This window comes from Neoarius graeffei, chromosome 4 (assembly GCF_027579695.1).
Source record: "Neoarius graeffei isolate fNeoGra1 chromosome 4, fNeoGra1.pri, whole genome shotgun sequence".
NCBI classification, from domain to species: Eukaryota; Metazoa; Chordata; class Actinopteri; order Siluriformes; family Ariidae; genus Neoarius; species Neoarius graeffei.
Window position 1 is genome coordinate 19,705,117 of NC_083572.1, and position 20,813 is coordinate 19,725,929.

Sequence of the window (20,813 nt, forward strand, 5' to 3'; positions counted from 1 at the left end):
ATTCCTGCACCTGATTCCTTCACCTGAGTTCCCAGTTATTCTAGGTCTTCCTTGGCTTACCCGCCACAACCCTCATATAGACTGGGTCACTAGCCAGGTTGTGGAATGGGGCCCTGCGTGCCATGCCTCTTGTCTGCTCTCTAGCTCTCCTGTGTCTCCTGCCGAGCCCCCTGATCTCACCAAGCTATCTCAAGTTCCCACAGAGTACTGGGATTTGAAGGACGTATTCAGCAAGAGCAGGGCCGCCATTCTTCCTCCGCACCGGGCCTACGACTGTGCCATCGACTTGCTCCCTGGGACTACCCCTCCTCGTGGCAGACTGTTTTCCCTCTCTCAGCCAGAACACAAGGCCATGGAGGAATACCTCAAAGACGCCCTGGTCTCTGGGTTCATTCGACCTTCCACCTCACCTGCTGGTGCCGGCTTCTTTGTCGGCAAGAAGGATGGGGGGCTCTGACCATGTATTGACTACAGGGGCCTGAACAAGATCACTGTGCGCAACCGATATCCCCTTCCGCTGATGTCCACAACATTCAACCTGCTCCAAGGTGCCACCATCTTCACCAAGTTGGACCTACGGAACGCATACCACCTCATCCATATCCGACAGGGAGATGAGTGGAAGACTGCCTTTAACACCCCGTCTGGGCACTACGAATACCAGGTGATGCCCTTCGGACTCACCAACGCACCAGCTGTTTTTCAGGCCCTAATCAATGACGTCTTGAGGGACATGATTAACCTGTACGTTTTTGTCTACCTCGACAACATCCTTATCTTTTCCAAGACCGTGCAGGAGCACTGCCACCATGTTCCCGAGGTCTCCTTTCTGGGTTTTATTGTATGGACAGGCCAACTCCAAATGGACCCAGCCAAGACCCTGGCCGTCTGGGACTGGCCCACTCCCAAGTCCGTCAAAGAGGTTCAGCGGTTCTTAGGATTTGCTAACTTCTACCGCAAGTTTATCAGGAACTTTAGTTCTGTAGCAGCACCCATGTCGGACCTCACCAAAGGGACAGGTGGATCTTATGTCTGGTCTCCTCAGGCGGAAAAGGCGTTCAAAGACCTCAAGCACCGCTTCTGCACAGCACCCATTCTGGTCCTCCCGGACACCTCCCAACCATTCATCGTGGAGGTGGACGCCTCGGACAGTGGTGTCGGCGCAGTGCTCTCTCAACGTTCGGAAGGAAAGCTGCACCCCTGCGCTTACTTCTCCCACCGCCTGAGTCCTGCGGAGTCCCGGTACGATGTGGGGGATCGAGAACTGCTAGCGGTCAAACTGGCCCTTGAGGAGTGGAGGCACTGGCTGGAGGGAGCGCAACATCCATTCCTGGTTTGGACTGACCACAAGAACCTGGAGTACCTCCAGCAAGCCAAGAGACTGAACCCACGACAGGCTAGGTGGGCCCTGTTTTTCAGTCGGTTTGACTTCACCCTCTCGTACTGCCCCGGCTCCAAGAACACCAAACCTGACGCACTGTCCAGGCTGTTCTCTGCCACTAACAGGGAGAGTGAAGTCGGGCCTATTATCCCTGTGTCCCAGATTGTGGCCCCTGTCCGCTGGGGTATTGAGGAGGCCGTCCGATGAGCCCAAAGCCAGGACCCCGGTCCTGGGACGGGGCCACCGGGCCTCTTGTATGTCCCACATCAAGCCTGGGCTAAGATTCTCCAGTGGGGTCACTCTTCCCCTCTCACCGCCCACCCGGGAGCTCGGAGGACCCTGGACTTCCTGAAAAGACGCTTCTGGTGGCCTAAAATGGAGAAGGAAGTAAGGTCATTTGTCCTGTCCTGTGAGGTCTGCACCAGAACCAAGAACCCGCGACAGCGTCCCCAGGGTCTCCTGCATCCTCTGCCCATTCCCCGGCGTCCCTGGTCCCACGTGGCAGTCAACTTCATCACGGGTCTCCCTGAGTCTCAAGGTAACACTGTCATTTTGGTTATAGTCGACAGATTCTCGAAGGCCTGCCGCTTCATACCACTGTGCAAACTCCCTTCTGCTCTTGAAACAGCCAAACTTATTTTTAATCATGTCTTCCGAGTCTTTGGTCTCCCACAGGACATCGTCTCAGACCGAGGGCCCCAGTTCTCCTCCCGAGTCTGGCATGGGTTCTGCAAGGTCATCGGAGCCACTGCCAGCCTCTCCTCTGGGTTTCACCCACAGTCCAATGGCCAGACGGAGAGGCTCAACCAGGACCTGGAAACCACCCTGCGAGGCCTGGCTATGGATAACCCGACATCATGGAGCACCTGGCTGCCATGGGCAGAGTATGCCCACAACACCCTGCAGTGATCGGCCACCAAGCTGTCACCATTCCAGTGCCAATTCGGGTTCCAGCCACCTCTGTTCCCAGACCAGGAGGGGGACGCGGGGGTGCCCTCGGTCAACCAATATGTGAGACGGTGTCGCAAGACCTGGAGCAAGGTCAGGAAGACCCTCATCCAGACCTCCAGAACCAACCAGACTCAAGCCAACCGCCATAGAAGACCTGCCCCTGCTTTCCGCCCTGGGCAGCGGGTTTGGCTGTCCACTAAGGACCTTCCGCTGCGGGTGGAGAACCACAAGCTTGCTCCTCGCTACATTGGCCCCTTCAAGGTGGTGCACAGGGTGAACCCTGTCGCCAACCGGCTCCAGTTGCCCCGGACTCTGAGGATCAACCCCACATTCCATGTTTCCCTGTTGCGGCCCATACTGACGTCCATGTATGCCCCTGCCCCTAGGAACCCCCCACCCCCCTGCATCTTCCAGGGTCAGACTGTGTTCACTGTGCATCGCCTGCTTGACTCCCGCCGGGTCCGCGGCGGGCTTCAATATCTAGTGGACTGGGAGGGCTATGGTCCTGAGGAGCGCTGCTGGGTTCCCGCTCGGGACGTCTTAGATAAAGAACTGTGTCGGGACTTCCATTTGGCCCATCCGGATCGCCCTGGGAACGTCAAGAGACGCTCCTGGGGGGGGGGTGTCCTGTTAGGACTGGGACTGTTTTGGCCTCTAGAGGCCGCTGTTATTTCCTTTTCTTGTCATGTTTGTTTTGGCCTCTAGAAGCCGCCACTGTTTCTGTGTTTTATGTTTGTTGTTTTCCATGTGTCTTGTGCCCTGCCTAGTCCTCATTCGTGTCACCTGTGTCCTATTTTAGTTTGTGTATTTATACCCCTGAGTTCAGTCCTCTTGTCACGGAGTCTTTGTGCTGTTATGTTTAGCTCCAGTTACCTCTGTTCCGTGTTCCTTGCCTTTGTCTTTTTGGTTTTGCACTTTGCTTTTCTTTTTGGACTTGTATTTACTGTTTTTTGGATCTTCTGAGCGTTGGTATTTTGCCTTTTCTTTTCTAGTTTTTTGGCTTTTGTATTTGACTTTGACCTTTTGGATATTTTATTTTTCCCTTCATCTTCTGAGTGTTTTTTGGATTATATTTTTTTGGACTGTAAATATTGTAAATAAACTTTTTGATACTTTTCTACTTCCGCCTCATGCCTCTGCACTTGAGTCATCCCCCTGGTGGCCTAGTGGGGGTTTGCTGGATTATCACACCAGTGAACCAGGTTCAAAACCCCAACAGATTTCTGTTTTTTCATCTTAATTATTGTTTGTGTCACAATAAGAAAAACAATGTGCAACTTTAAAGTGGTAGGCATGTTGTGTAAATCAAATGGTGCTAACCCCCCAAAAATCCATTTTAATTCTAGCTTGTAATGCAACAAAACAGGACAAACATTAAGGGGGATGAATACTTTTGGTACTGTGTATTTAAAAAAAAATCTGTTTATTATTAGACCTAAATTATGTGGTCATCCTCTAGTGAATGAGTTGTTATTATAAAAACAATAACTATAAAGTTGTAGCTGTTTTAGAGTTGTTACTATAAAAGCATATTAGAATAAGCGGATTAATATTAACCCTGCATTTGATAACAGCTGGAATGACCGTCAGAGCTGTTCTGTTGATTTGTGCGAAGAAATTACTCAACACTTTCTGACCAATCAGATTGAAGAATTCAACAACTCTGTGGGATCAAATTCTAAATTTGAACCTGGGCTTCTTTTGTTCTTGTGAATATTTGTGCAATGGTCAACTCCACACCCCTTTTATTTCTAAAACCACAACAAAATAATACACAGTGGGTGTTCAGAGTTACTTATGAAACCATTTTCAGTGTATCACTTATAAAAAGCAAATCAATGCCTATTTAACAAAGTGTTCGGATGCCAAACTCTACAGTGGCCTCATTGATTTTATATTCTGGATCAGCCATACATCATTCTCCATGAAAGCGCCATCATTATACTGGAGAAAATGAAATAATGTGTTGCTTGGCAACAACAAAGTCGTGTTTTGTTCTTGTTATTTAACATCCTACATCCTAAAAAAGTGCATTATGTAAAGTAAAGTCCAGTACCAGTCAAAAGTTTGGACACCCCTACTCATTCATAGGTTTTTCTGTATTTTGACTATTGTAGAACAATACTGAAGACATCAAAAATATGTAATAATACGTGGAACATGTATGGAATTGTGTTAAACAAAAAAAGTGGTAAAAATGTTTTTCTATATTTTAGATTCTTCAAAATAGCCAGCGTTTACCTTGACCCTTTGCACACTATTGGCATTATCTTAACCGGCTTCATGAGGTAGTCAGTTCAAAGACATGCAGGTAGGTAAATGTGGGGCGGCCTTGGGCTGAAGTGCCCTTGAGCAAGGCACCTAACCCCCAGCTGCTGCCTGGGCACTGTAGCATGGCTGCCTACTGCTCTGGGCATATGTGTGTGCTCATTGCTCACTTGTATGTGCATGTGTGTGTTCACTGCTTCAGATGGGTTAAATGCAGAGAGGAATTTCACTGTGCTTAAGAGTCTCGTCTCATCTCATCTCATTATCTCTAGCCGCTTTATCCTTCTACAGGGTCGCAGGCAAGCTGGAGCCTATCCCAGCTGACTACGGGCGAAAGGTGGGGTACACCCTGGACAAGTCGCCAGGTCATCACAGGGCTGACACATAGACACAGACAACCATTCACACTCACATTCACACCTACAGTCAATTTAGAGTCACCAGTTAACCTAACCTGCATGTCTTTGGACTGTGGGGGAAACCGGAGCACCCGGAGGAAACCCACGCGGACACGGGGAGAACATGCAAACTCCACACAGAAAGGCCCTCACTGGCCATGGGGCTCGAACCTTCTTGCTGTGAGGCAACAGCACTAACCACTACACCACCGTGCTGCCGTGCTTAAGAGTATGTGTGATAAATAAAGTTGTTGTGAAATGCTTTTCAATTAACAGGTGTGCCTCATCAAAAGTTAATTAGTGGAATTAGCGCCTTCTTAGTGCGTTTGAGAGCAAACAGTAAATAATAAATAATAAAAATACAGTAAACAGCCCTATTCCACAACCGCAGTAATCCATATTATGTCAAGAACCGCTCAACTAAGTAAAGAGAAACGACATCCATCATTACTATTATACATTTTTGTTTTTGTTCTTTTTTTATGCACTATTATCACATGTTGCACTATTATTGTTGACAGTTCCACCACTTACATTTCAGAATTCCTACTGCTACCTCACTTCATTGCGTCACTTTATATGGCTCTACACCACTAGCTTACACACACCATTAGCTGATGTAATGCCACTACCAATTTTTGTCCTTTGTTGCTGTCTTTTGTGAGCAGTTGCCCTTATTTAATTCTATTTTATATTCTATTTTATTCTATTCTATTTTTTCTTTTACTTAGTCTACATCTATTTATGTCAACTAAGTAAAAGGAAAAAAAAAGAATTGACTTTATATTTGCTCTGTACTTGATCTACTGTAACACCTGACTTTCCCCCTATGGGAATCAGTAAAGGAATATCTCATATTATCTTACTTTAAGACATAAAGTGTCTTTTAATTAATAAAAATAAAGAAAAAACATTGCATTTGAAGGTGTGTCCAAAATTTTGATGGTACTGTACATTTGTTTTTACATTCGAGATGACAACCAACATGAGAAAGCAAGCTATAGACACTGAAATATCTCAGGATGACTACAGTCAGTTTTCCCGAGATCAGGATATTGACAGAATGAATATTTTATAGTGCTGATAGAAACTGTTTCAGTGCAAATGCCACATAAAGAGCAATGATATCTCAGAGGCATGATGTGATTGTGATTTCAGTGACTGAAGGTTAATTAGATAAACACAGATAGAAAACAGTGCCTCATTCTTTCCTACATAATGGCCCTACACTCTTGGAAAACAAAGTATATCATTGTACCTTTAGGAGTATAACGGCTTGTGTCACTGGGGCAGTACCCTCTATTTGAACCATTTATATACTGATATACACTGATTGGAAACAAATATGTAACTTTTTGGCCCCAAAATGGACACATAGTTACAGTTGTGGCCAGAAGTTTACATACAGTGACATGAATGTCATCTTGGATATGAATGTCATGGCAATATTTGGGCTTTCAGCAATTTATTTGAACTGTTCTTTTTCTGTGGCAGAATGATTGTACAGCATACATCTTTAATAAAAAAAAACACACTAGAATTTGGTGCACAAGTTTTAATTTTCTTTGGGTTTTCTGAAAATCAACACAGGGTCAAAATTATACATACAGGGTCAAAAATATACATACAGCACACCTAATATTTGGGTAAAATGTCTCTTCCCAAGATTCACCTTGACCAAACATTTTTGTTTACCATGGGCAAGCTTCTGGCAGAATTATGGTTGGATATTTCACGACTCTTCATGGTAGAATTGGTAGAGTTCAATTTTTTTTTTTTCTTGGCATGGACTCAACTTATAAGCACGGTCCATATATTTTCAATAGGGTTGAAGTCAGAACTTGTTTTAAGCTGAATGTTAGCCTGCTTTTTCCTCCACAACCAGCTCTGATGTGTGTTTGGGTTCATTGTCCTGTTGTAACTCCCAAGTTCCAAGTTGTGTTCAAGTTTCTGATGGTTTGTGCTGAAGAATTCTGAGGTAGTTCTCCTTCATCATTCCATCCACTTTGTGCAAAGAACCAGTTCCAGTGGCAACAAATCAGCCCCAGAGCATGATGATCCTACCACCACCACCAGCAGTTGGTACAGTGTTCCTCTGTACATGGTGGTCATTGTGGCCAAACAACTCCATCTTTGTCTAATCTGACCATACAGCTATCCTCCAGAAGGCTTTTTCTTCATCTGTGTGGTCAGCTTCAAACTTTAGTTAAGCTTGAAGGTGTCAATTTTGGAGCAGAGGGTTATTTCTTGGATAGCAGCCTCTTAGTCCATGGTGATCTGAACTGTAGACAGTGATCCTTCAGCTTCCAGTTCATGGCAGAACTGTGCCATGGTGGTTCCCAGGTTGTTCCTGACCATCCAAACCAATTTTCTTTCAGCTGAGGGTGACAGTTTGTGTTTTCTTGAAGCAAAGCGACTTGGCAAAGTGACTACACCTCACAATAACTTGGATACAATTATTTGAACTGATCTTGGAATTTGCAGTTGTTTAGAAATGGCTCCAAGAGACATTCTGGAGTTGTGTACATCTGCGATCCTTTTTCTCAGATCTGCACTGAGATCCTTGGAATTTCCTATTTTACTGTGTGTTGGTCAATCCAATGAGTGCTGTAAACAAACCCTTTTTATGAAGGTACAGAGAAGCTACCAGCTGTAGTCAATCATGATCACTAACAGGAAGTTAAGAGACCTCGGCCTTGGCAGGATAAGAGACATTTTGGAAGTTTCAGCACCTTTGAATTAATAATCTAAGTGAGTGTATGTAAATTTTTGACCATGTATGTATAATTTTGAGCCTGTGTTGATTTCAGAAAACCCAAAGAAAATTAAAACTTGCACACCAAATTGTAGTGTTTTTTTTTAATTAAAGATGTGTGCTGTACAATCATTCTGCCACAGAAAAAGAACAGTTCAAAAAAAATTACTGAAAGCCCAAATATTACCATGACATTCATATCCAAGATGACATTCATGTTACTGTATGTAAACTTCTGACCACAACTTTACCTTGAGGTTCAGTAATGAGCCCTAGGGGGTATGGTAGTGTAGATTGTACCTTGGGGGACAGAAATGGACTCCTAATGTACCCCTATTTCTGGCAGTGTATATTCTCAAAGCAACTTATCTAATAGTTTTTTCAGATAAACCACCAGGAGCTCAGATGCATTGTCTAGAAAATCTAATAACACTCATATGAAAGGAGGAAAAGAAAAAAAAAAACACTTTTCAATTGCATTTTATGTTTCCCATGTCAGAAACAGAATGGAATTTGTCGCAATGGCCACATCTACCTCTGTGGAGAACATCAGTTGAAGATAGGGATGGGAACAGATTACTGCCCTCTGCTGATTGTATTGAGAATTGTTGCAGAAAGAAATGGTAATGCTCAAAGCATGAGTAAAAATCAATCAATCAATCAATCAATCAATCAATCAATCAATCAATCAATCAATCAATCAATCAATCAATCAATTTTTAACCCAAATATTTTAACCCAATCAACAGATTACAAGATCTACCCAGATACTTTCCATTACCCAACACACTTTTGCCATTTCTCCTTTGTCAGCCCATGAGGCCTTGGAAGGTGGAGTAGGGCTGACCTGTATATTAAGCTTTATAATTAACATGACTTCAGTGGGGTCCAAGATTTATTTCACAATGAAATTAGTAAACATTTGAGTTTATTAATTTAAAACACCACACTCCATCCTTCATCTACATCTTGGTTTATTTTCCATTTGGTTAATGGTTTCTTACATTTAAGCAATATCACATAAGCAAGAGTGTGATATTACGTTACTGGCATTTAGCGGACAGTCTTATCCAGAGCGATATACAACATACCCAGAGCAGCCTGGGGAACAGTTGGGGGTTAGGTGCTTTGTTCAAGGGCACTTCAGCCATTCCTGCATGATTCCAGGGAATCGAACCAGTGACCTTTTGGTCCTGAAGCTGCTTATTCATTAGGCTATAGCTTCCCCTATTGCTCTTTAATCATTACTGTGTGACATTTCAGACACAATGTAGCAACATTTTCTGTTTATTTTTGCTCCTCGAGTAAAAATAGATCTCAGAGAATGCCCACTCAGTTTATAGCATGTTGGCTAGCTCACTAGCTAGCTCAGGTTGACTTGTACACTCCTGTTAAAGGTACTTCTGATAAAATGGGCATCCCCTTTTCATCTTCACCTCATGAATTTTTATATTTTAACCCAAATGTTCCTGGAAATGATCATTTTCACACATCTACTGATGACGTCGTTAACTCTACTATAGTAACAGTTTCAAACTAGGAAGTGGAATTTTCCGTGGTGAACACAGATGATTGGATTGATACACACATTGAAACTTCCCAGCACAGTTATAGAAAATACAGACATTCAACTTGGAATGCTGCTCAAGCAATTAAATCAGTGGACCAGAACTAACTGTTCTGGAACTGTAAGCCTTTGCTTCATTTCTATCAAAACAGAGTGATGCAGCAGTGCTTTAGTCTGTTCAGCTCTCTCACCTCCTCATCTGTACAATCTAGCCAAACAGATCATATTCTAAAGATTCAACTTTCATGCAAATACCACCCTCACCAGCATCATGCTCAGATGAGTCGAGTTTCCACTATAACTTAGTGTAACCGTGTCATGTAGCTGCTTTTTTTCAGCTTTGGAGTCCAACTACTGTACTTCTACATTGGATTTATCATTAATATCACACTGTCACTGGAAAATGGTGACTGAGAGAAATGCTCTTGCTGGGTCTTTTTTGTGTATCTGTTATCACTTCCAGTATATTTGAGATTGTTAAAAGATTTTCTCCCTTGCTAAACAGCATCATAAGTTCACCTGTGATCTCAGTGTGCCAGAGAACCTCTAACTTCTCACAGGAGCAGTGAAAATACACCACCAGCCAAGAAATTAGCACCAGAATCACTAAAAACATCATAAATGTTTCAAGATAAACATATTTAATGATTGTGAGGAGAAACTAATTTGATTCTGGGAAGGGTGAGCTGGCCCCTTTAACATATCAAGCTCAACTGGATTTAAATCAGTGTTGTTGTTGTTGTTGTTGTTGTTGTTTTTAGATATGACAAGAAATGCCAAAATGTATAGTTTACAGTTAACTAGTTAAACGCAAATGTATGAAATGTACAGTACTAGCTTTGATGGCAGATTAGCAAAGCATACACCAGAGGCATCAACGATTGCTGCAACTTCTTCCCAAGATTTATTTTTCTTTGTAATGTCTCTGTAAAAATGATTTGGTGTTTTAACTTGAAAAAAGTTAACAACTGGGCTGCCTTAAAATTTAGCGTTCATTGAAATCCATATCGTAAGTCAAATTGATCTCCTCATTGTGCTAACTAATTATATGGGTTTCAGTGAATTCACAATTTTAAGGTAGCCAGTTATAAACCAGTGTATTATAAACCAGGACAAATTGCAGGTAGGAACTAATGTTGTTGAGCTGAAAAAACATCAGGCAATGTGTCATAGGATTGGTCTGCAGAACCATTCCTACTGAATCATTTCAACTTGCCACTAAGTCATACCTTCACGTTGCGCCATGTCCGTAGAAAATAGAAACCTGTCATTTTGTCATTTGCTAGAGTGAACATAGGGTAAACTTAACGATGGATTGTGTGGCACCTTAACATCCTCTTGTCCCCATGCCGTATCTTCAAACCTTGACACACCACTGAATCTGTGCCAGTATGTTAATGCGCTGAAAGGTGTGTGCTCAAGACCTCCTTATTGAGACTACTGGGAGGAAACTGGAGAACCCAGGGAATCTCACATAGTAAATTATCAGATTTCTTATATCTAAAGTGCTAATTGTTAATGAACTTATTCCTGATCAGGAGTTTAATGTACTGTGTTTAACAGAAATGTGAATTAAACCAAATAAGTGTGTAGCATTAAATGAAGCTAGTCCTCCTGGACACAGTTATATACACCAGCCTCATCTAACTGGCAGAAGAGGAGGCCTTGCAACTACTTATAATGATTATCAAGGCATAACACAAAAACCTGGTCAGAAATTCAATGTGTTTGAAGTTCTTGATATGAACATAAAATATGTAGCCACAAAAAAATACCCACTCAATTCTGTTACTTATCATTTACAGACCCCTGGGGCCATATTCTGAATTTCTTTCTGAATTTGTGGATTTCATCTCAAACCTGGGTATTTCCTGAGACAAAGCCTTAGTTGTTGGAGACTTTAATATTCACTTTGATAACTTGTAAGACCCTCTGAAAACAGCATTCGTGTCCATTCTATATTCAGTAGGGGTTACTCAGAATGTCATAGGACCGACTCCTAATGGTGGTCACACTCTTGATATAATACTGACATTCAGCTAAAATATAGAAAATATAGTCACACAAACAGTCTGAAGCTACCTCAGATCATTATTTCATCTTATTCAAACTGTTTTAGCAATAATATATGCATCTTGCCATGCTACTGTGTCAAATGTACATTCACATCAACTATTTCACAAAGTTTTATAAATAATCTCCCAGAGTTATCAACTTTGATTGATTATTATAGGCCAATATCAAACCTCCCCTTTATCTCCAAGATCCTAGAAAAAATTGTGGCACAGCAGTTATGCTCATATCTACATCAGAATAACATCCATGAAATGTATCAGTCAGGATTTAGACCTCATCATAGCACAAAGACAGCACTGGTTAAAGTAGTAAATGACATACTGTTGGCCTCTGATCAGGGCTGTGTCTCCCTGCTTGTATTGCTTGACCTTGGTGCAGCCTTTGACACCACTGATCATTCCATTCTCCTTGATACACTCAAAAATGTTTTGGGAGTTTAGTGTTTGTTGACGTAAAAGGTGACTTTTCTATGCATACTAAGGTAAAGTTTGGTGTTCCACAAGGTTCTGTCTTAGGCCCACTGCTTTTTTCTTTATATATGTTACCTCTGGGTGATATTATTCGTAAGCATAGTATTAGCTTCTACTGTTATGCTGATGTATGTTTCAGCGAAGCCTGATGAGAAACACCAGCTTAATAAAATTGAGGAATGTGTAAAGGGCATTAGACACTGGATGCTTATTAACTTCCTTCTACTTAACTCTGACAAATCAGAAGTACTTGTATTAGGACTGCATGCAGGGAGATGTATCTGTCGCATGTCCCAGACCTGGTGAAATGTAACTGAATTGTCTTGGCCAGCCCTAAGGGTCCCATCTGCATCTCATCATTGCTGAGGAGTGTGCTCCCATCACCCAATCAAGCATCCAGCCAGAGCAGGTCATGATATATTTTTTACCATATTAACATGCCATTGTTGTGTGTTATGCCTGATGTAAAGACTCTCGTCTCTGCGAGCCTACCACACAGATTTAATACTTGTCATTTTTAGGGCATACCTAACAACCTGTGTTTTCTTTCTCTCTGTCCCTCTGAGTTACATGTTGGTCCTGGGATTGAGATGCTGGCCTCTTCTGCCCCTCGGACCTGCTTGATCCATCCTGGTGCCCTGTGTCTGGTCGGAGTTTTATCGCACCGCTCCTGTGAAGGACGGCCCCATGAGGACAGTTGAGGGCTATACCTGTTAAAACTGTTAATATTATAGTCAGGCTGTCTGTTGTTGCCCAAATGAGGATGGGTTCCCTTTTGAGTCTGGTTCCTCTCGAGGTTTCTTCCTCATGTCGTCTGAAGGAGTTTTTCCTTGCCACCGTCGCCACAGGCTTGCTCATTGGGGATAGATTAGGGATAAAATTAGCTCATGTTTTAAGTCGTTCAAATTCTGTAAAGCTGCTTTGCGACAATGTTTATTGTTAAAAGCGCTATACAAATAAACTTGATTTGATTTGATTTGATGTAAGTTTTCTGATTACATAGTAACTTTGGATGGCCTTTCTGTTTCTTCACGTGCAATGGTAAAAGACCTTGGTATGATCACTGACTCCAGTCTTTTATTTGAAACTCATGTTGATAATATGAAGAGGATAGCCTTTTCCATCTCAGAAATATTGCAAAGATAAGAAATATAATGTCACTACATGATGCAGAAAAACTAGTTCATGGTTTTGTTACCTCTAGGTAGGATTATTGTAATGTCTTACTGTCTGAATGTTCCAATAAGTGCATAAACAAGCTCCTGTAGTCCAAAATGCAGCAGCAAGGGTCCTTCCTAGGACTAGAAGATATGACCACATCACCCCTGTCTTACCCTCATTGCATTGGCTCCCAATTAAATTTCACATTGATAATAAAATACTACTATTGACCTATAAAACACTGAATGGTCTTGTGCCACAGTATCTGAGCGAACTTCTGGTCCTTCATGACCCACCACGCCTACTTAGATCAAAAGGTGCAGGTTATCTGTTGGTACCTCATATAGTGAAGGTGACTTTTCTTATAAGGCCCCATGGTTATGGAACAGCCTTCCAAGTAGTGTTCAGGACTCAAACACAGTCTCATTGTTTAAGTCTAGGCTGAAAATGTATCTGTTTAGTCAAGCCTTTTGTTAATAGCTTTTTATTAGGTAAAGGAGTAAATCTGGAGGGTCCTCAGGCATAGTGTGTTTTGGTAAACTGGGATGTATAGATGCTGTCACCCCCCACTCTCACGCATTCACTCAGATTTGTTGACGGTGGCTGCTTTGTGCCCCAGGGTTCCTTCATGTTACATTCTAGCTCTCCCTTTTAGCTATGCCATCATAGTTTAAAGATATTTTTTGGGGGGCTTTTTTCACCCCCATTGGATAGGACAGTGCAGAGACAGGAAACGAGCAGGAGAGAGAGACGGGGAGGGATCGGGAAACGACCTCGGGCCGGAATCGAACCCGGGTCCCTGGATTTATGGTATGGCGCCTCATCCACCCGAGCCACGACACCCCCATGCCATCATAGTTAGTCTTGCTGGAGTCCCTGCTTGCACTCAGCACCAAATGTATACTGTTCTTAACCAATAGGTGACAACGGGCATACCCAACAACCTGTATTTGCTCTCTCTCTTACTCTGTCTCTCCCTCTGCCCATCTCGCTCTGTCGAGTTTCATGTCAATCCTGAGGTACCAGTGATGCTGGCCTCTCCTGCTCTTTAGAACCGCCTGATCCATCCCGATGCCCTACTTCTAGCTGGAGTCTCATCACATCGCTCCTGTGGAGGATGGCCCCATATGGACAATTGAAAGATACAATTAGAAGATGGCTCTGGACACTTACAGTTTTGCTACGATGGTTTAGGACTACAATTGCCATGATAACTTTAGGACTGCAGTTGTCATGAACAGTTTTGCACTCAAGTCTCCATCAATGAACAGTTGATAACTTAAAAAAAAAGACGTTATGCTAAAACTATAATGAATTTCTTGGTTACACTTTGTAATTATATAGGACACAGTTATAGAAGCAAGTTTTTAATAGTCACGCTATCTGTTATCACCCAGATGAGGATGGTTTCCTCAATGAAATACTGCTACAAGTACCATAGCTTATGGTAACAATATGCTGAAAACATACCCTGGCTTCAAACCAAGTAGTCAATTTTAAGGTAGGTGAGTTGAGGATTAAAAAAAAAAAATGTTTGTGGAAATTTGTTTTAATTCCCACTGCATAAAGATTTCAATTAATCATTTTAAAGTGTTATAGCAATATAATTAAAGTGACATCTAGTGGTAAAACAAAAATACTGCCCCGATCTGTGAATTTTGTCACCCACCCAATAAACAACCTGACACATTTTCAAAATGGCCATTTATTTTTTTCTCCTGCTTTCATTTTTTTTGTAAAAGAAAACTTAAATACTGCTAGATTTGTCTTTTACTATTATTTCCATAAAACCTCTTTTTCTTTTAAATCTGTTTTTATAAATTAAAATCATATATTGTGCATGCAGTTTGCATTTCCCTCATTAATTTCACAAAAAAGAAAGAAAAAAGGAAAGACAAAATGCAAAAGTATGGATCTTTTTTTTCTTTGTTGAATTGGAGCTCAGAATGGAGCTGGAAAGGGATGAAGAAGGTGTTCTGTGTGATTGTCTCAAGCAGCAAACTCAGAGATGAATCTTCAGTGCAGTTATGGTGAGTTATGGGCATTGAATCTCGATCCGTTTGTTTCATTCATCCTCAATTATAGTATTAACAGAGAAGCATGCTCATAGACAACTGCATACAGAACGTACGTGTTTGATTACGTCTTGCGGTCGCAATGTTTTTTTTTCCTTCATGTTTTAAAATCTTTTATTGAAATGCACAAACTAGCATAAATCAATGAGAGAAAATCCAGGCTCTCGAACGTTCAAGTTCCTTAACATGCATGCTTATTATCCATGGATTAGATCGGCCTTTCCATCATGGTGCATTCAAGTAGAAGAGAGAACTTTAGGGAATAATATCCGAGATGTAAACCCGGTCTGTTTTCCAGAGATCAGTGCCCATTATGGTGATATGATCCTGAAGAGCCTGAGAATTTGCTGAAGCCACGACTTCAGTCAGGAGACCAAAGTGGCGCCCACAGGACCATGGGGGAGTATCATTTTTTGTTTTCTACCTGACACTCAGCACCTATGATGAAGACATGTCCTGCAAATGTAGGTCTATTCTGGGGTCTGCTCATGCTTATTATCTAAAAAAAAAAAAAGGTTGAACTCTAAAGAGCAATGTCACCTACATGTATTGTAAACTAGCTCGGAGCAACACGACTGTTTACCAGCAAATATGGTGTGCATCTTTTGGATAAGGAGCTATTCTATCTAGCAAACAATGGTCTATGCTGAGAGGGCCATTAAAACCCCCAAAGCTACGAGGCAGCACTTTCACAGAAGTTACTCTCGTACTAAATGAACATGTGTTCAAGGCGCAAAATGTATCTTATCTTTTATTCAGCTGTATAAAAAAATCCCTCTTGTCATAACTAGATCCAGAGGCTATGGAAGACTCTAAGATCCTGGCCTTGCAGAATTCTATTCACACTCCATAAATATAACAAAATATCACTGGCAGTGGGTTGGTATATCATCAATATTAAGCTTGACTGTACCGTCTGAGGAGCCTCTGCGTCACAGCAACATCCAGCACCGAAGGAAGCATGCATTAAGCACACAGTGTGGATCTGTTCTGTGGGCTTTTGTTTACTCTGTCAGGTCCCTATATCAGGGATATCGCTTGATATATTTTTGAACATCTTCAAGTTTTTTTTTTTTTGTTTCGTTTTGTTTTTTTTTTTTGGCTGGGAAAATTTTGCCTTTACGAACAGTAACAGAGAAACACATACAAACAAAGAAACAAGAGAACACATGAATGGTGGAGTGTGCTGGAAATCTGGACGTTCCACATTTTTCTCAGCATGTCATTCGTGCAGATGGAGATGCAAGTCAGATGACTGGGCTGCAGGAGGAGCTTATGACGTCCACCAAAAAAAACTCAATGCATACCAAAGAAACGCAATGTTAAATGACAATGGACTCAAGCGCAGGGGATGGAACTTGCTCAGAGCCGGTGGTGTGAGTCCTGGCTGTAGCTGCCCGGTGAGCTGCGGTTGCGGTGTGGTTTGTAGCTGTCCTGGTAAGGGTCCTGCTGCTCGTCCATGTAGTGGTGGTGCTCTCGACCTTGCTGTGAGCCTGATGAGCTGCGGTTGCTGCGGCCCTTGTGAGGCCGCTCGTTGTGGTAGTTTTCATCCGGAGTCATCAGGTTGCGCCGCTCGTTAGCTGTGGAGTGGTCTCCTGCGTGGTTGGCGTGCCGTGTTCTTTGGCCCTGCTGGTTCTGAGACAGACAGCACTTGATCAAGACTTATTACCAGTGTTTATTACAATATACCACAACAGACAATTCTTTTAAGAAACTTAAAATTATTTTAATGAATTTAAATGACCAGGTCTGTGGGTTTCAGTGCATTAAAACTTAATGTAGTGTTGAGGTTTACATGATGACCCGTGTAAAAAAAAAATTGGAATAACTGGGAGACATTTTCTAACATAAAACTTCATTTTCTTTGCTTTTATTTACACAAAGCTGTGCTAAGAGTAATAAATAGGGAATAAAACACAACAAGGTAAAAATAATCAACAATGAGGTGGCATGATATATGTTTTATCTATGTGTATTAACATTTAATGCAGGTCCACAAAGTTAGTTCCTGTTATGTTATAACAGCTACAAATATTGGGGGCGGCATGGTGGTGTAGTGGTTAGCGCTGTCACCTCACAGCAAGAAGGTCCGGGTTCGAGCCCCGTGGCCGGCGAGGGCCTTTCTGTGCGGAGTTTGCATGTTCTCCCCGTGTCCGCGTGGGTTTCCTCCGGGTGCTCCGGTTTCCCCCACAGTCCAAAGACATGCAGGTTAGGTTAACTGGTGACTCTAAATTGACTGTAGGTGTGAATGTGAGTGTGAATGGTTGTCTGTGTCTATGTGTCAGCCCTGTGATGACCTGGCGACTTGTCCAGGGTGTACCCCGCCTTTCGCCCGTAGTCAGCTGGGATAGGCTCCAGCTTGCCTGCGACCCTGTTGAACAGGATAAAGCGGCTAGAGATAATGAGAATGAGCTACAAATATTCTTTCCCTACACAACTCCCTGCAGGCTCATGCCTATGGCCCAATCACAGCTGTGTCGATATCTGGTATAACTACACTCTTGCTTTCATACAACAAGAAATGAATATAGAATAAGTGGCATTTCTGACACAATACAGCCGAATGTTTTGTTACCTCCGCCAAGGAGGTTATGTTTTCGGTACCCTTACAGAAAAACCACATGAACTTCACATGTATTTCACATGTGATCACACGTGGAATACATGGTATTAGATTTTGTAACGTGTTACCATGTAGAGCACATGTGGAAAACGTTACCACATGTGGAAAACATTCCCACATGTGATTCACATAAAATTGGGCCAAAACCACGTTTCCCATGTGCAAATAACGTTTCCCATATGCAAAACCACATGTGGAATACATGGTATCAGATTTTGTAACATGTGTTACCATGTGTTAACATGCTTCCCATGTGCAAAATACATTTTCCACATGTGAGAAATCACATGTGAAGTTCATGTGGTTTTTCTGTAAGGGTAGCGTTGGTTTGTTTGTTGGTTTGCCTGTTAGCAACATTACAGAAAAAGTTATGAACGGATTGCTCTGAAATTTTTTCCAGAGGTGTAACAATCCATTAAATTTTGGCGGTGATCCGGATCACCTTCTGGATCCCGGATTTTTTTAAAGGATTCTTGGCGGAGGTCTGCGCTCTCCGGGTGCTTTTCTAGTTTATTTTTGCTCCATGAGCAGAACTACATCCCGAAAAAGCCACACTCACTTTCTAGCATGTTGGCGAGCCAGCTAGGTCACAGTGATTTGTACATTCGTTTGTATATTTAAAATCGCTTCCAACAAATTGGCATCCCTTCTTCTGCTTCACCTTCATCTGACGAGCTTTCATATATGAAGCCAAAAGTTATATTCCTGAAAAGTCCACTGATGATGTGTGAACACAGATGAACGGAGTGATACACACAGTGAAACGTCCCAGTGTGGTTTTAGGAAATATAGATGCTCTTGGAACACCTCTCAACAAATCAAATTAGAGGACTGGAACTAACCACTATATAAGGTGAAATAAACACAAAAAAAACCAACAGCTTTTTCCCCAGTATAAAACAAAATTCACATCTGTTGCCATTATCACCCAGAATGTGAAAGGGTTTGCTTGTTGATTTCTCTGAATACTGCATATGAACAGAGAGAAAACAGGAGAACCTGCAGTGTGTATGTGTATGGCTACTGACCTGCAGGCCGGAGATGGTGGAGGGGTACGGAGCAAGGGCAGAGGGGCCAAGGTTTCGCCCCAGCAGTGGGTTGAGTGGAGTGCTGCTGGAGGTGTGTGTGGCCTTCCAGTACGCCTCTAGATACTCGGCCAAGTGCTCACACGCATCCTCCAACTGATTCTCATCCAGAATGATGTCAAACATCTCCTATGATTGAAGGATTGTGTGAAAAACATCAGTCTGTCAGTGCAAAAAAAAAAACTTACAGTTGAATACTCTAAGAGCATTTCTCTACAGTATAATAATTAAAAAAACAAACAAAAAAACAACAAAAAACCAGGAACCAGTGGAACTTGGGGTTATGTTTCTTTTCCTACCAACTTGGGAGATGACTGGAACATTTATATCAAAGACTGCATCATTGTTAACACTGTTTAACAGTCAAATAGAAATTGAATATGAAAGAAATTATTGGGCATGTTCCTTTGTCTAACCAGCTGTTCAACTGTTTAACCAGATTATATTAATATTAGCAAGTTCAACCCGTAATTTAGTAAAAACATGACAAAACTATGGTACGGATGTCATCATCCAGCCATTATCCGTAGCTACTTATCCTGTGCAGGGTCGCAGGCAAGTTGGAGCCTATCCCAGCTGACTATGGGCGAGAGGCAGGGTACACCCTGGATCATCGCAGGGCTGACACACAGCGACAAACAACCATTCACACTCATTCACACCTACGGTCAATTTAGAGCCACCAATTAGTCTAACCTGTATGTCTTTGGACTATGGGGGAAACCGGAGCACCCGGAGGAAACCCACGCAGACACAGGGAGAACATGCAAACTCCACACAGAAAGGCCCCTGTCGGCCACTGGGCTCAAACCCAGAACCTTCATGCTGTGAGGTGACAGCGCTAACCACTACACCACCGTGCCGCCCTATAGATGTCATCAATAGACTAAAAACATCCATCAGGTGGTGCCTCATATGATCAGCAAGTACAGTAATTCTGTTTATCGGTACTGTGCACTCACCTTTTTTTCCAAAATAAAATCAACAGCTGAGTCAATGGATGTATGAATTTACATCCATTTACATTAATGTATGAATTTGGCGGCACGGTGGTGTAGTGGTTTGCACGGTTGCCTCACAGCAAGAAAGTTCTGGGTTCGAACCCAGCAGCCGGCAAGGGCCTTTCTGTGTGGAGTTTGCATGTTCTCCCCGTGTCTGTGTGGGTTTCCTCCAGGTGCTCTGGTTTCCCTCACAGTCCAAAGACATGCGGTTAGGTTAATATGGGATGGCCTTGGGCTGAGGTGCCCTTGAGCGAAGCACCTAACTCCCAACTGCTCCTCGGGCGCTGTTAGCATGGCTGCCCACTGCTCTGGGTACGTATGTGTGTGTGCTCATTGCTCACGCGTGTGTGCATGTGTGTGTTCACTGCTTCAGATGGGTTAAATGCAGAGAGGAAATTTCACAAGTGTGTGATGAATAAAGTTGTGCTTTCTTTCTTTCTTTCTTTCTTTCTTTCTTTCTTTCTTTCTTTCTTTCTTTCTTTCTTTCTTCAGTGATTGACAAATATGTAGGTGACTTTTGAACTTGAAAACTAACAAACCATGTTTGAAAGTCTCAAAAAAAAAAATCTCAAAAACTCAGTGTGGCAGCGGGGGCGTGGTCAAGCGCCGGTCTGTGACAGGAGGGCGGAGTCAGGGAAGGTAAGTGGCAGAATCACTACACCTGACGGCAATTAACCTGTGTTTGTGTGTCTCCCCAGTGACCGCGCCCTAGCGAGAGCAGAGGGAGCTCTCTCCACAATCAGATGCCTGGAATGTGTGCGCGTGTGTGGTTGAGAGTGAAAGTTATTTTGCACTGAAAAGTGAAAATAAAAGAGTTGTGCGAACTCAGTCTCTGTCCTGCCGTCCTCTGTGCTCCACCCACACCTAGTGAACATTACACTCAGAATTGGACCTCATGGAGAAAAAGTTTGAACATGTCTGAATTAAATTAAATGACTATTGCTGTTTGTTCAGATTTTTTTGTTGTTGTTTCAAACTATGCTGTGGATATGATTTCACATG

At 42.6% G+C, this 20,813-nt stretch overlaps 1 protein-coding gene across 5 annotated transcripts in view; it reads right to left on the minus strand.

The window, feature by feature from the left end:
* Nucleotides 1–16,315: 16,315 nt before the first annotated feature.
* Nucleotides 16,316–20,813, minus strand: part of cacnb4b (calcium channel, voltage-dependent, beta 4b subunit) — a 29,382-nt gene continuing 24,884 nt past the window's right edge. For 2 of the 5 annotated variants that reach the window (XM_060918167.1, XM_060918168.1), the window contains exons 12-13: nucleotides 18,754–18,939; nucleotides 16,316–16,728 (exon numbers count right to left, since the gene is read on the minus strand). In XM_060918167.1, coding sequence (XP_060774150.1) covers nucleotides 16,465–16,728; nucleotides 18,754–18,939 — 450 coding nt within the window. In that variant the 3' untranslated portion in view covers nucleotides 16,316–16,464. Of the gene's footprint in view, nucleotides 16,738–18,753; nucleotides 18,940–20,813 lie in introns of all 5 variants that reach the window. The other 3 variants (XM_060918165.1, XM_060918169.1, XM_060918166.1) reach the window with 2 other exon arrangements.